The 12,653-nt window shown below is 33.9% G+C and overlaps 1 protein-coding gene across 1 annotated transcript in view; it reads left to right on the top strand.

The window, feature by feature from the left end:
* WDFY3 (WD repeat and FYVE domain containing 3) overlaps positions 1-12,653 on the top strand; it is a 219,804-nt gene that overhangs the window by 99,476 nt on the left and 107,675 nt on the right. Inside the window, exons 6-10 of the mRNA XM_045536707.1 lie at positions 352-513; positions 6,258-6,450; positions 8,055-8,241; positions 9,887-10,053; positions 11,872-12,339. Of these exons, the coding sequence (XP_045392663.1) occupies positions 352-513; positions 6,258-6,450; positions 8,055-8,241; positions 9,887-10,053; positions 11,872-12,339 (1,177 nt within the window). The remainder of the gene's footprint in view (positions 1-351; positions 514-6,257; positions 6,451-8,054; positions 8,242-9,886; positions 10,054-11,871; positions 12,340-12,653) is intronic.

The raw sequence follows: 12,653 nt of genomic DNA, 5'->3' as shown, positions 1-12,653 counted from the left end.
GGCCCAGGAAAATTAAGTAGTTTGCTGAAGTTCATGGTTATTAAGAGCTTGTTTTTCTAAATTCCAAAGCCTATATTCTTTTAAACATGGTGCTTTTTAATAAATAAATATCAAATTTAATAAATAACCTATATAAAAAAGCAAACCCAATCTCAATATTTGATTAAAGCAAATTTGTCTAAAGGGGCAATGGAGTATTTCTCGGCACGTAGTCATTTTTAAATTCTTACATGAATTTAAAAACTTACCTTGATTTGTGACTTTCTGGCTTAACATTTGTGAATTATTCAGCTATACCAATTATAGTTATGTCTGTCTGTCTATTCATTTATTTATTGATTTATTTTCCAGAAAACCGTGGACTGCATGACAACGATGTCAGTGCCTTCCACCCTGGTTAAATGTTTATATCTGTTTTTTGACCTTCCACATGTGCCTGAGGCAGCTGGAGGTGCACAGAATGAGCTACCTCTAGCGGAACGCCGAGGACTACTCCAGAAAGTTTTTGTACAGGTATGGAAGGTGCTATTGATTAATACCTGTCGTATGTATAGCTCTGTTTAAAATGAAGTGGGTACGCTTCTTAAAAAGATGTTCTACATATTCCATTTTGTATAGTATTTCATTCTGTTTATTTTAGTATGACTTTGTATCATATAATTATCACATTTTTTGAGTCTGCAGAAAGAATATTGAAATGTTATTTTCAGTAATATTCGAGTGAGGCATTAGAAAGTTTGTTTCTCCGAATAGATCCAGTTACTAGTATTACATTTGATAGGTCAATAACATCTCTAAAACAAACTAAGCAAGGAAAACTTTTTTGAAAATTAAGATTTGGGTAATATTTTTGAATCAAGAAATTCTGTTTAGTTGCTGTTTATGTAAAGGACGTCCCTAACCTGTAAATATTTAAATTATAAAGGCAGTTTGTCTTAGTGGCTGCTGCTAACTCTTCCTCCTGCCTGTAAAGTCTTCTTTCTTACTGTTAGCGCTGTTCTTGTTAATAGCATTGTGGGTTAACAGAGGTGTAATAGACCTTTCTTAGCCGGCCTGGGAATGTAGTTATCAGGTGTGATATTCTTCCTTGGGAGAAAAATTTCAAAACAAGCAACCTGCAAACATTTAGAATACAGTGCATCCATTGGTCCAATATAGTATAAAAAACACGTTTGGCACAAAAAGATAAACACTGTGATTCTACTTATGCAAGTTATTTACAGTAGTCAAACAATTAGAATAGAAAGTAGAATACTGGTTGCTAGGGACTGAGGGAGGGAAGAAAAGGGAATTATTGTTAAGTGGGAATAGAATTTTCAGTTTTGCAAGATGAAAAAGTTCTGGAGATCTTTTGCACAACATTGTATGTGTTGTTAACACTAATGTACTGCACAGTTAAAATGGTTAAGGTGGTAAATTTTGTTAGGAGTTTTTAATCACAATACAGAGTTACAAACAACATGTTTAAATCTAGTTCTCTGAAGTTATATAACCTAAGATGCAGATTTTTCACCTATAAAATGAAAATGATATTTACGTAAAGGGTTTTTGTTGAGATTCAAATGAAATAATAAGTAAAGCTATGGTTCTCTACCTAGCACATAGTAGACATTAAAGAAAAGTACCTGATTGCTGCTCTGGGTCCATCACCACTGAGAGAGTAGAAAGAGGATAGAAAGGACGGTGGATTGGAGTAGATACGGATTGGAATAGGTAGGGTAGAGCAGGTATGGAGAATGGTTGCGTGCTCACTTCATGTTACTGGAGTCTTTCCTGCCTCTGCTTTGCAGCAGTGCTAGTGATGAAAGAACAGGAGAGAAGGGAAATCAAGGCAGTTTTAGAAAGTTAAAAGAATGGAACTGTCAAATAAAATACTAAATCAGCAAATATTTATTCAGCACTTGATCCATTATACACTTTTGTGCTTGTGGTTGACATGTCTTGTCTTATCTCAATTTGCAACACAACCCCATGGCTTCAGAGCTTTTGTTTTCCCCCAAAATGATTGTGTGAGCAAGTGGCAGAAATAGGATTAGAACTCAGGTTTATCTGACTCCTGAAGATTGGACGAGAAAAGCAACGGGAGTAAATAAAGGAATAAATCACATAGGAATTAAAGCTGCTTAAAGATGTTGCGGATGAATGTGGTGGATTATTCTTCGCTGATTAGAATAGCAGCCTCGTTTCAATGAAGCTCTTTCAAAGAACTAATCAAATCAATGCCTTAGGCCATAAGTGGGAGCTATAATTTTAGGCTTCTAATATCTAATGGTAACTGCATTTTTATACTTTTAATATTAATACCTAAGTAAGCATAGCACCGTTTTCTTTTAAAACTTAAAAAAAAATTTCCCTGTCTTTAAAAGCAGTAGGTGATGACCTTCAAATAACGTGGGACTCGTTTTAGCACACTGGAATCACTGAATGTTAAACTCCTCGTTTACAGTTGTGGAAAATGGTATCCGTGTGTATGATCCCCGCAGGCGAGCGGCAGCGATGCGAACCTGGCTTTCCCACCTCCTGGTTCGGTGTTCCTTTTAGCGCATCTCTTCCTTTGTTTTAGTTCCTCGTGGCAGGCTAGATATTGTTTTCCTCCTTTTGTCTAGAAGACCAATTGAGACAAGTTTATTAAATGTTTTATGATAGATGAAATCCCTATGTTTGTATTATTATGTGACAGATGGTTTCCTGGGAATTTAGCATTTGGTCCTGCTTCATGCAGGCATTCTTTTTGTTATTGTTGTTGATGTGGCCAATTATTGTTCTGCCACACTCGGTTGGACTTTGTAACCACAAATAGAAGTGGTTAGTGTAGGGGCAGAACAGGAATGAGAAATAGACTCTTCAGCTTTCTATTCTGTAAAATGACAGGATTATACTAGATTATTTGTAAGAACCTTTTTGCCTAGCAAGATGAAGAACCAATTATCTTAGAAGTCATCAGTCAGATTCAAGGAATCATTAGATCCAGTTTATTTTTGAGAACAGGGATTTGACTTTGGAAAAAAAGCAATTTATAGCTTTTTGGGGTTTGCTTTCTATGTTAGAAATTAGGGAAATGGCATCTGTCCCTCTAATCACATAAGGCAGTGTCAGAACCAATAAAAGCTTTCATCAGTGCATCTCTCTGAGCGTATACCGTTCTGTTGCAGTTGACTATCTATATTCACACGGGAAAAGATGGACATATTACACATATTAATGGACGTTCGCAATCCAGTTTTTCCAGGCATCTGCTGCAAGGGTGCCATATTTACTGATTTTGTAAATATTTTATTGTTTTTCTTAATTCTTAATACTTTTTTCTTCCTGATACTTGGCAGCTGTGAATTAGAAAGCTTTTGCATTTAAGCAAATTTTTGCATTGAAGGACATAGGAAAAGGAACACTTAACTTTCGCCGACAAAGCATATTTCAGATACCTCTTTCTATTTAGCAATTTTCCCAGTGATGTTGAAATACCCAAATTTCACGAAGCATTTTATCTTCCTTCAGGAGGATAAAATGATGTCATAAATTAGAGTCATTTTATTCATATTGTATATTGTAAAAATATTTAGATGAGAAAAAGTTAACAGAAAAAAGTTAACTTTTCTGACACTGAACTGGGATTAGAAGGAAGAGTCTATTGAGGGCAGAAACCACTGCTGAATTCCCCAGGCAGCGAACTCTTAATGCAATGAGCACTCATGCAGTGAGTATTTTGCAAATCATAGTTAAGGAATAAGCTCTCATTCCAGAATTTTAGAAGTCTTGAGTCTTCTTTGAAAGCAACTCTAAAAGGTTTTGGCAACTGGATATATAATTTTTAAAAACACTTCCAAATAAAGATTATTTTTATTGTTTCCTATATCCCTATTTACTTGTGTAGAAAATTGAAACAATTTGAAAAATACCTTTACTTTTAAAGATCTATTTTTACTTTCTCATCTCCCTAAAACTGTATTTTTAGAGAAGAAACTTACACTTCAACTGTGGCAAACTAAGAATTAAAAAACTATATTAAAAAATAAAACACTGGCCTTGAAAAGTAATGCTGTTTTATCCTATTTCAAGCCAAGGTATACAAAAATACGGTGAAGAGAAGATGGTAAATGTTTTTTAAAAAATAAGTTGATAGAATTAGGGTTGGTTTAGTGTCTTAAGGTAAAATACATCTAAATTTTAGACGTCTTTTTTAATATTGCCTAAAAGTAGTAATCATTGTGGTTTTGATGACATTGCTCAATATTTACTCTGAACTTTTTAATAATATTCAGATCTAGTCCTTTTCTAGCTCTTCCCTTTCCTTATTTATTTATTTATTTATTTATTTATTTATTTATATACACTCTTGTGGGTTTTTTGCATGTATGTATTTATTTTTTATTTCAGAATATTAAGGGGGTACAAATGTTTTTGATACATGGCTTGAGTCAGGGCTATAAATGTGCCCATCACCCAAATAGTATTCATGGTAGCTGTTAGGTGGGTTTTGCCCCTCCCCTCCTCTCCCTTACCCCCTGCTTGATTTCCAAAGACTTTTACTTCCCTCTCTGCACTGTGTGCCCATAGGTTCCAGTTGATTAGAGAGTACATGTGGTGTTTGTGTTTCCATTCTTGAGATACTTCACTTAGGAAAATGGTCTCCAGTTCCTTCCTAATTACCTCAAAAGGTATTGATTCATCCTTTTTAATGGCTGAGTGGTACTCAGCTATTACATATACCACATTTTGTTAATCTGCTCATGAATTGATGGGCACTTGGGTTGATGCCACATCTTTGCAGTTGTGAATTGTGCTGCAGTAAACATTTGAGTGCAGATGTCTTTTTGATAAAATGACTTCTTTTCCTTTGGGTAAATACCCAGTAGTGAGATTGCTGGATCAAATGGTAGGTCTACTGTTAGTTTTTTGAGGAATCTCCATACTGTTTTCCACAGGGGTTGTACTAATTTGCAGTCCCACCAACAGTGTATAAGTGTTCCTTTCTCTCTGCATCCACACCAGCATCTATTGTTTTTGGACTTTTTAATAAAAGCCATTCTAACAAGAGTAAGGTGATACCTCATTGTGGTTTTAATTTTCACTTCTCTGATGATTAGTGATGCTGAACATTTTTTCATATGTTTATTGCCATTAGTCTTCATTTGAAAAGCTTCTGTTTATGTCCTTTGCCCACTTTTTATTGGAGTTGTTTTTTTCTTGCCGATTTGTTCGAGTTCTTTGTAAATTCTGCATATTAGCCCTTTATCTGATGTGTAGATTCTGAATATTTTGTCCCTGCTTTTATTATTTTTAATTGACACATAATTGTACATATTTATGGGATACAGTGTGACATTTTGATACAATGTATAATGATCAAATCAAGATAATTAGCATATCTGTCACCACAAACTTTTATCATTTCTTTGTGTTGAGAACATTGAAAATCCATTCTTTTAGCTATTTGAACATAAACGATAAATTGTTAATAATAGTCACCCTGCAGTGCTATTGTAGAAGACTAGAACTTACTCCTTCTGGCCGGATGTACTGTTGTATCCGTTAACCGACTTTCGGCTCTCTCCCCTCTTCCCTACGTCTGTTAACCACTGCTCTACCCTCTACTTCTATGAGATCAACTTTTTTAGCTTCCACATATGAGTGAGAACATTTGGTATTTATATTTCTGTGTCAGGATTATTTCACTTAACATAATGTTTTCGAAGCTCATCCGTGTTGCCTCAAATGACAGAATCTCATTCTTCTATATGGCTACATAGTATTAGATTGTATATATATATACCACATTTTCTTTATCCATTCATCTGTTGATGGACACTTAGGTTGATTCCAAATTTTGGCTGTTGTGACTAGCACTGCAGTAAATATGGGAATGCAGCTATCTCTTTGACATACTGATTTTTTTTTCCTTTGGGTAAATACTCAGTAGTGGGGTTGTTGGATCATGCGGTAGTTCTGTTTTTAGTCTTCTGAAGAACCTCCATACTGTTTTCCATAATTGCTGTACTAATTTACATTCCCACCAACAGTATAGAAGAATTCCCCTTTTAGCATATAGTCACCAGCATTCATTATTTTTAACTGAGGTGAGATGATATTGTGGTTTTGATTTGCATTTCCCTAATAATTGGTGGTGTTAATGAATTTCTTCCTATACCTACCAGCTATTTGTATGTCTTCTTTTGAGACATAATCTGGTCTGCTTATTTGCCCATTTCTAAATCAGGCTATTTGACTTTTGGCTTATCCATTCTTGTTTTGTTTTTTAGATCTTAGTGAAATTGTGCAGTTTTGTTTCTCCGGCGGAGGAACTGGCTCAAAAAGATGATCTCCAGCTTTTATTCAGTGCAATAACCTCTTGGTGCCCTCCCTATAACCTGCCTTGGAGAAAGAGTGCTGGAGAAGTCCTGATGACCATCTCCCGTCATGGGCTTAGTGTCAATGTGGTGAAGTATATTCACGGTGAATGTCTCTTTATATATTCATTTTAAGTGTTCTAAATTTCTTCCACTTTTCTTCCTCTGATGACCTTTATTTTTATCTGTCAATTTTCCAAAGATTGTTCTTTAAATTAAAAAATAGATTTGCCAGGAGAAAAAATTACTTTGTTATTTGTGGGGTAATTTAAACGTAAGAAATTCTCAGGTTTCGAACAACAGTTATTTACAAGAGGTAATATAATTTCATTGTTATGTACATGTTCAGTCATAATATAATGTAAGTTCTGTGTCACAGTCTATTCTTCTCTCTCCTTTTAATGAAAAAAAAGAGGAGTTTTATGAAATTCTACAGTTATCAGACTTTCTGAAGATAATGCATAAGTAGCCAGGTAATAATCCCTCCAATGCAGCATAGATAGAATTAGGTAAATTCTTTATCAACAGTAAAGAGAAATTATGTCTATTTAACTTATACATAATATTCAACTATCCAAATAGTCTACTTATTTAACGTACAGATGCTCTTCAACTTACGACGGGGTTATGTCGTGATAAACCCATCATTAAGTTGAAAATATTGATAAGTCAAAAATGCATTTAATACACCTAACCTACTGAACATCAAACCTTAGCCTAGCCTACCTTGAGTGTGCTGAGAGCACTTAAGTTAGCCTGCAGTTGGGCAAAATCATCTAACACAAAGCCTATTTTATAATAAAGTGCTGAATATTTCATGTAATTTATTGACTACTGTTCTGAAAGTGAAAACCGGAATGTTTGTATGGGTGCTTGAAGTACAGTTTCTACTGAATACTTACCGGTACTGCACCATCATAAAGCTGAAAAATCTTAAGTGGAACCATTGTTAAGTCAGAGGCCATGCGTATATTATTCTCCTGAAACTCATTCAAAATAATAAAACTATTTTTTTATTTATTTACACTTATTAAATGACATATGTGAAACTTAGCAACTGAGTCATGAAATGTTTCCTTCCTTCCATTCCTATGTTAAATCCTAGCTTTTATATGATGTTGGGTTTCTTTATATAAATATATTTCACTAAAGATATTTTTTGAAATGCCACAAATTCTCAAAGTCAGTGATAGGATATAGCTGTGTTTTAAACTGGTAATATATTGTACAAATATAATTTTTAACATTTTATTTCCTGAGGCATTTCTGCATTTCATTGGTCTATATTCTAATTTAAAGTTTTAATTAACTATTGGATTTTTCTTCTGAAAAGATAGTTTTTTGTTTTTTCCATACTTTTGTTAAATCAGTATAAAAGATCAAAAATACTGCTTGGCAGAGGCCAGTTATTTTGTTTAATGATAAAACATCAAAATATGATATAAAAAATTACATGTACTTGTAATATATGTCAGCTATTTTTCAATGCTTTTGTATATTATTATATATTTTTTAAACTACTTAGAGGTAGTACAGTACTTTCTCAATGAATTTGACTCTTATATTTACTTTTCAGATGTGTAACATTTATCTCATAGCATTTTATAGATGCATCAAAATTTAATCTTTCATTAAACATTAAGAATGAAGAAAATTTGCTTAAGCAATTGACATAAATATACCTGTTCATTTAATTTTTTATTCTTGCAGAGAAAGAATGTTTATCTACCTGTGTTCAGAATATGCAGCAATCAGATGACCTGTCTCCCCTAGAAATTGTCGAGATGTTTGCTGGGCTTTCTTGTTTCCTCAAAGATTCCAGTGATGTTTCTCAAACACTTTTGGATGATTTTCGGATATGGCAAGGATATAATTTTCTCTGTGATCTCTTGCTTAGGTAAAACCCCACAATTTAAGAGTAAATTTCAAAGTGTACTCAGTCTTCTTTATCAAACGAAACAACGTGATTTGGGGTTGTAGGGAAAAGGAATCAATGAAACACTTATTTAATGTATACTTGGGTCACCTCTTGGCTTTACTCCCTTCTTTCTGTTCTTTTTCTGCCAACAGAATAGACAAAGTTGATTTGGAGGTAAATAGGCAAATGCGAGCCCAAAGCATGGTAGAGTCAGAAGTTAAGATATATATGAAGAATAAATCTGCTCTTTAGGAACAGAGAGAGGAGAGTTCAGACGAACTAATTAATACCTTCCTAAAGTATAAACTCTTCTTGATCAATAATAGTGTTGGTTATCCTTATTTTTTGGTACTTCTAGTGTTTTTATTAATGTAGTTAATAACGAGAATAATTATGTAGATTAAATGAAACCTTACAAATGTGTGTATAAAACACATTAGTCCAAATTGTTTCACTTAGTCCCCTTTTTTATTCCAAATGGTCCATGCATATACCCAGGAAGTGGCTGGTTATAAATATTATTAGGAAAAAGATACATGTTCCTCTTATAGCTATTCCTGGGCCATCAGTTAATTTTTAATCATTTTATCTATTGTAATCCAGGACTATTTTGTAAACTTCTTCTATTTCTCTTTTTCCTTTCTTTTTTTTTTTGAAAATGGACAGGGTCTCGCTATATTCCCAGGGTGGCCTAGAACTCCTGGGCTCAAACGATTCTCTCCTCTCAGCCTCCCAAGTAGCTGGGACTATGGGCACGTACCGCTGCACCTGGCTTTAAACTTCTTATCAGTTTAACCTAGTTGCTCTTAGTTAATAGTAGGCAACCCCCCAAAGAATATAGTTTTGCATATATATCCTAATTTATGAAAGAGCACATATGAAAGTTGGTGAAATAACCACTTCCCACCAACACAGTGAGGTGCTAATTGGTGCAGTCCTTTGAGAATGCAGGTTGACCAGATATTAAGAGCCTCAAAAACGTTGATAACTGTGACACAGTAATTTCGTTTTTGGTTATTGATCGTAAAGATGTAATTGTTAAGTGTAGATGAAATTTTATGTATAGTAGTGGTCTTGTATTCTGCTGGCTGTCCCACCTTCCCCTCCCCAAATCTGTGGCTGGCACTGCGTGATCATTAAAAACATATCTATGGATAGTTTATACTAATGTGCAGAGGCACATAAATCACACTGGTCAATTAAAAAAGGTTACAAAATTCTGTATGTGATATCAGAATAAATATTGTAAAAACTGAACTTTTCACATTAAAAAAGACATGTTTAAGAAATGTAATGTTAAAAGTGATTATGAGGCTAACAATAGTTTTTCTCCTTTCCTACTTTTTACATTCTCCAAGTTTATTTTGATAAGAATAATTTCTTCTAAGGGGAAAAACCCAATAAATCTTGTTCTTTACAAAAGATATTTGTTGCACCCCATCTTTTGTTCTCAGGACAGCCATGGTCAAAAGCTAATTCCCTGATGACTCCTGTGTTCTTTCAGAACTTCTCGAAGTACTTTATGCATTTATTTACTGCATATACAGTTGAAAAATACTTTCTGTATTAAACTTGAGAATACAACAAAAGAGAAAAATTATTTCCTAAATCATACTTTTTCTAGATTGGAACAAGCAAAAGAGGCAGAATCCAAAGATGCCTTGAAAGATCTGGTTAATCTGATAACTTCTCTAACAACATACGGCGTCAGTGAACTCAAACCAGCTGGTCTTACCACGGGGGCACCCTTTTTATTGCCTGGATTTGCAGTACCTCAGCCTGCAGGCAAAGGTGAGTCATTCCCGCCCCCTCCATTCTGAGCTACTCAGAGCGATAGAGAAAGAATGAATGTGTTTTACTTTGATTGCTCTTTGTTTATGTTACTCGTATGAAAATAATATGTTGTTTTTCATTAGAGTTTGTGCTTTTTATGGTTTGTCCATATAATAATTTCTTGAGTTAAGTTACAGTCTTTAGCAGATTAAAGGCTTGAAAATATTATAAAATGTCATAAAATTAAACAATGAAATTTCTGTTACAGTGTTTCTTTTGAGCATTCTAACGATTTAATAATCCAAACGCACTTCTTTTAAATAATGGCATTCCATGCATTTCTACTTTACATAGATGGAATTTAATGCACACTCTAATCTCTGTACTTGTTATTAATATACGTACAGTTGTCTGTCAGTATCCAGGGGGGCTTTGTTCCAGTATCCCCCACAGATACTGAAATCTGTGGATACTCAAGTCTCTTACATAGAATGCTATAGAATTTGCATATAACCTACGCATATATCTTCCCATATACTTTAAATCATCTCTAGATACTTATAATATCGAATGCAATGTAAATGCTATGCAAGTAGTTATTATACTGTATTGTTTAAGAAATAATGACAAGGAAAAAAGTCTGTAATTGTTCAGTACGAGCTCAAACATTCCTGTTTTTTCCTTGAATATTTTTCTTCTGTGTCTGGTTGAATCCACAGATTTGGAACTCACAGATAAGGAAGGCCCACTATTTTGGAAAACATGAAGTATAAATGCTTATATTTTATTTAAAGCTAAGCAAATCTAAGTACAAAGAAGTTTCATTGTTTCAAGAAGTTTCATTGTTTTTGGTATTTGCCATACATGGAATAAATTTATACATTATAAAACAAAATTGAAATCATATATAAGCTGAAGATTTTTAAAAATCTTGGCATATTTTAGAAATGTACAAGCCAGGGTTTCTGAACAATCTTTCTAAACTTTAAATATTTTTTTGTAGTTCTGTGTTTACCCTTTTTCTAAAATCCAGCTTATTCCGTAAGACTCTATATTCATTCTTTGGTCACTCTTGCAAATGCTATTTACTCCTAATAGTTGTTTAACTGGCATCAATCTTTACAGGCAAACTACTTGTTTTCATGTACATCTAATACCACTTTCTATGTTAATTTCTTTATGATTATTGTCACTAATTTGTCTCACAAGAGCCATGTATTAACATATTGATTTTTATTTTCCAGTTGATGTGTCTGAAAATCAGAGGTTTAAAAATATAACTAGTAGCTGGCCATAAATTGCTTTAACAAACTTTTATATAAAGAAATTACACTTTTAGCTTGAAAACAAATTTCCAACTTAAAATTTATTAATTATAACGGAAAACTGGAACTTAGAGAATTTTTCCCCTCCTAATTTCCTGCTTCATTCTTGCTGCTCTCAGGCATGTTACTTCTTCAGCCCTAAAGTCTTTTCAACTTGAGAGGTAACTGTTCTTATAGTCAAGGTCAATGTTACAGATAATAAAATGTGACACCACTACACGTTTCCAAACTCTGGGTGAATATAATTTGTGTGTATTCTAACCGTCTAATTTTTCAACATATACTGTTTTTTAATTGACATATTTGTAATGGTGCATTAAAGGTTTAATCAGTGTTATTTTAATTAAATGATATGAATATGATGAAAAATAAGACCCTTAAGTGTGAACAGGGTGTTTTCTTAGTAAATAGTTGATAATTGTTACAATTTGTGATGTATTTAAACAGGCTGGTTTGCCATGATTAAACTATCACATAACACTTACTTTTGTGTTTCTGTTTTCTATTTTAGGTCACAGTGTGAGAAACATCCAGGCCTTTGCAGTTCTTCAGAATGCATTTTTAAAAGCAAAAACCAGCTTCCTTGCCCAGATCATCCTTGACGCCATCACCAATATTTATATGGCCGACAGCGCCAATTATTTCATCCTGGAGTCGCAGCACACACTGTCACAGTTTGCAGAGAAGATTTCCAAACTCCCAGAAGTCCAAAACAAATACTTTGAGATGTTGGAGTTTGTTGTTTTTAGCTTAAATTATATCCCTTGTAAAGAACTTATTAGTGTTAGTATCCTCTTAAAATCTAGCTCTTCTTACTACTGTAGCATCATTGCCATGAAAACCCTTCTTAAGTTTACAAGACATGACTGCATATTTAAAGATGTGTTCAGGGAGGTGGGCCTTCTAGAGGTCATGGTCAACCTCTTACATAAATACGCCGCCCTCTTGAAGGATCCCACTCAGGCACTGAATGAACAAGGTAAAGCGTTTTCCACAATTTTATTTTTATTTGGCAAAGGGGTTTGGGAAGTTTGTTTGTTCTCGTTGTGCCTTTCATTTGGTTATTGATTTGAATGACCTCCTAATGTGTATTACTGTGACATACTAGTGAATATCCAGGGTTAACTTTTTCATTCAACCTCAGGGAATTGGGGAAGGAGAGCCTAGAATTCTGTCATCGTAGCAGAAGAGAGTTTAAAGGAGGGCAAAAGCTGAGGGAAGACATTGCATGACCCGCATGACTAGTGTCTACTATTAATACTTTCTGCTTCTCAGAGGGAATTTTAAAAAGTT

This window comes from Lemur catta, chromosome 24, assembly GCF_020740605.2.
Source record: "Lemur catta isolate mLemCat1 chromosome 24, mLemCat1.pri, whole genome shotgun sequence".
Taxonomy (NCBI): Eukaryota; Metazoa; Chordata; class Mammalia; order Primates; family Lemuridae; genus Lemur; species Lemur catta.
Note: the sequence above shows the minus strand (reverse complement) of the source record. Positions and strands in the feature narration are given on the sequence as shown.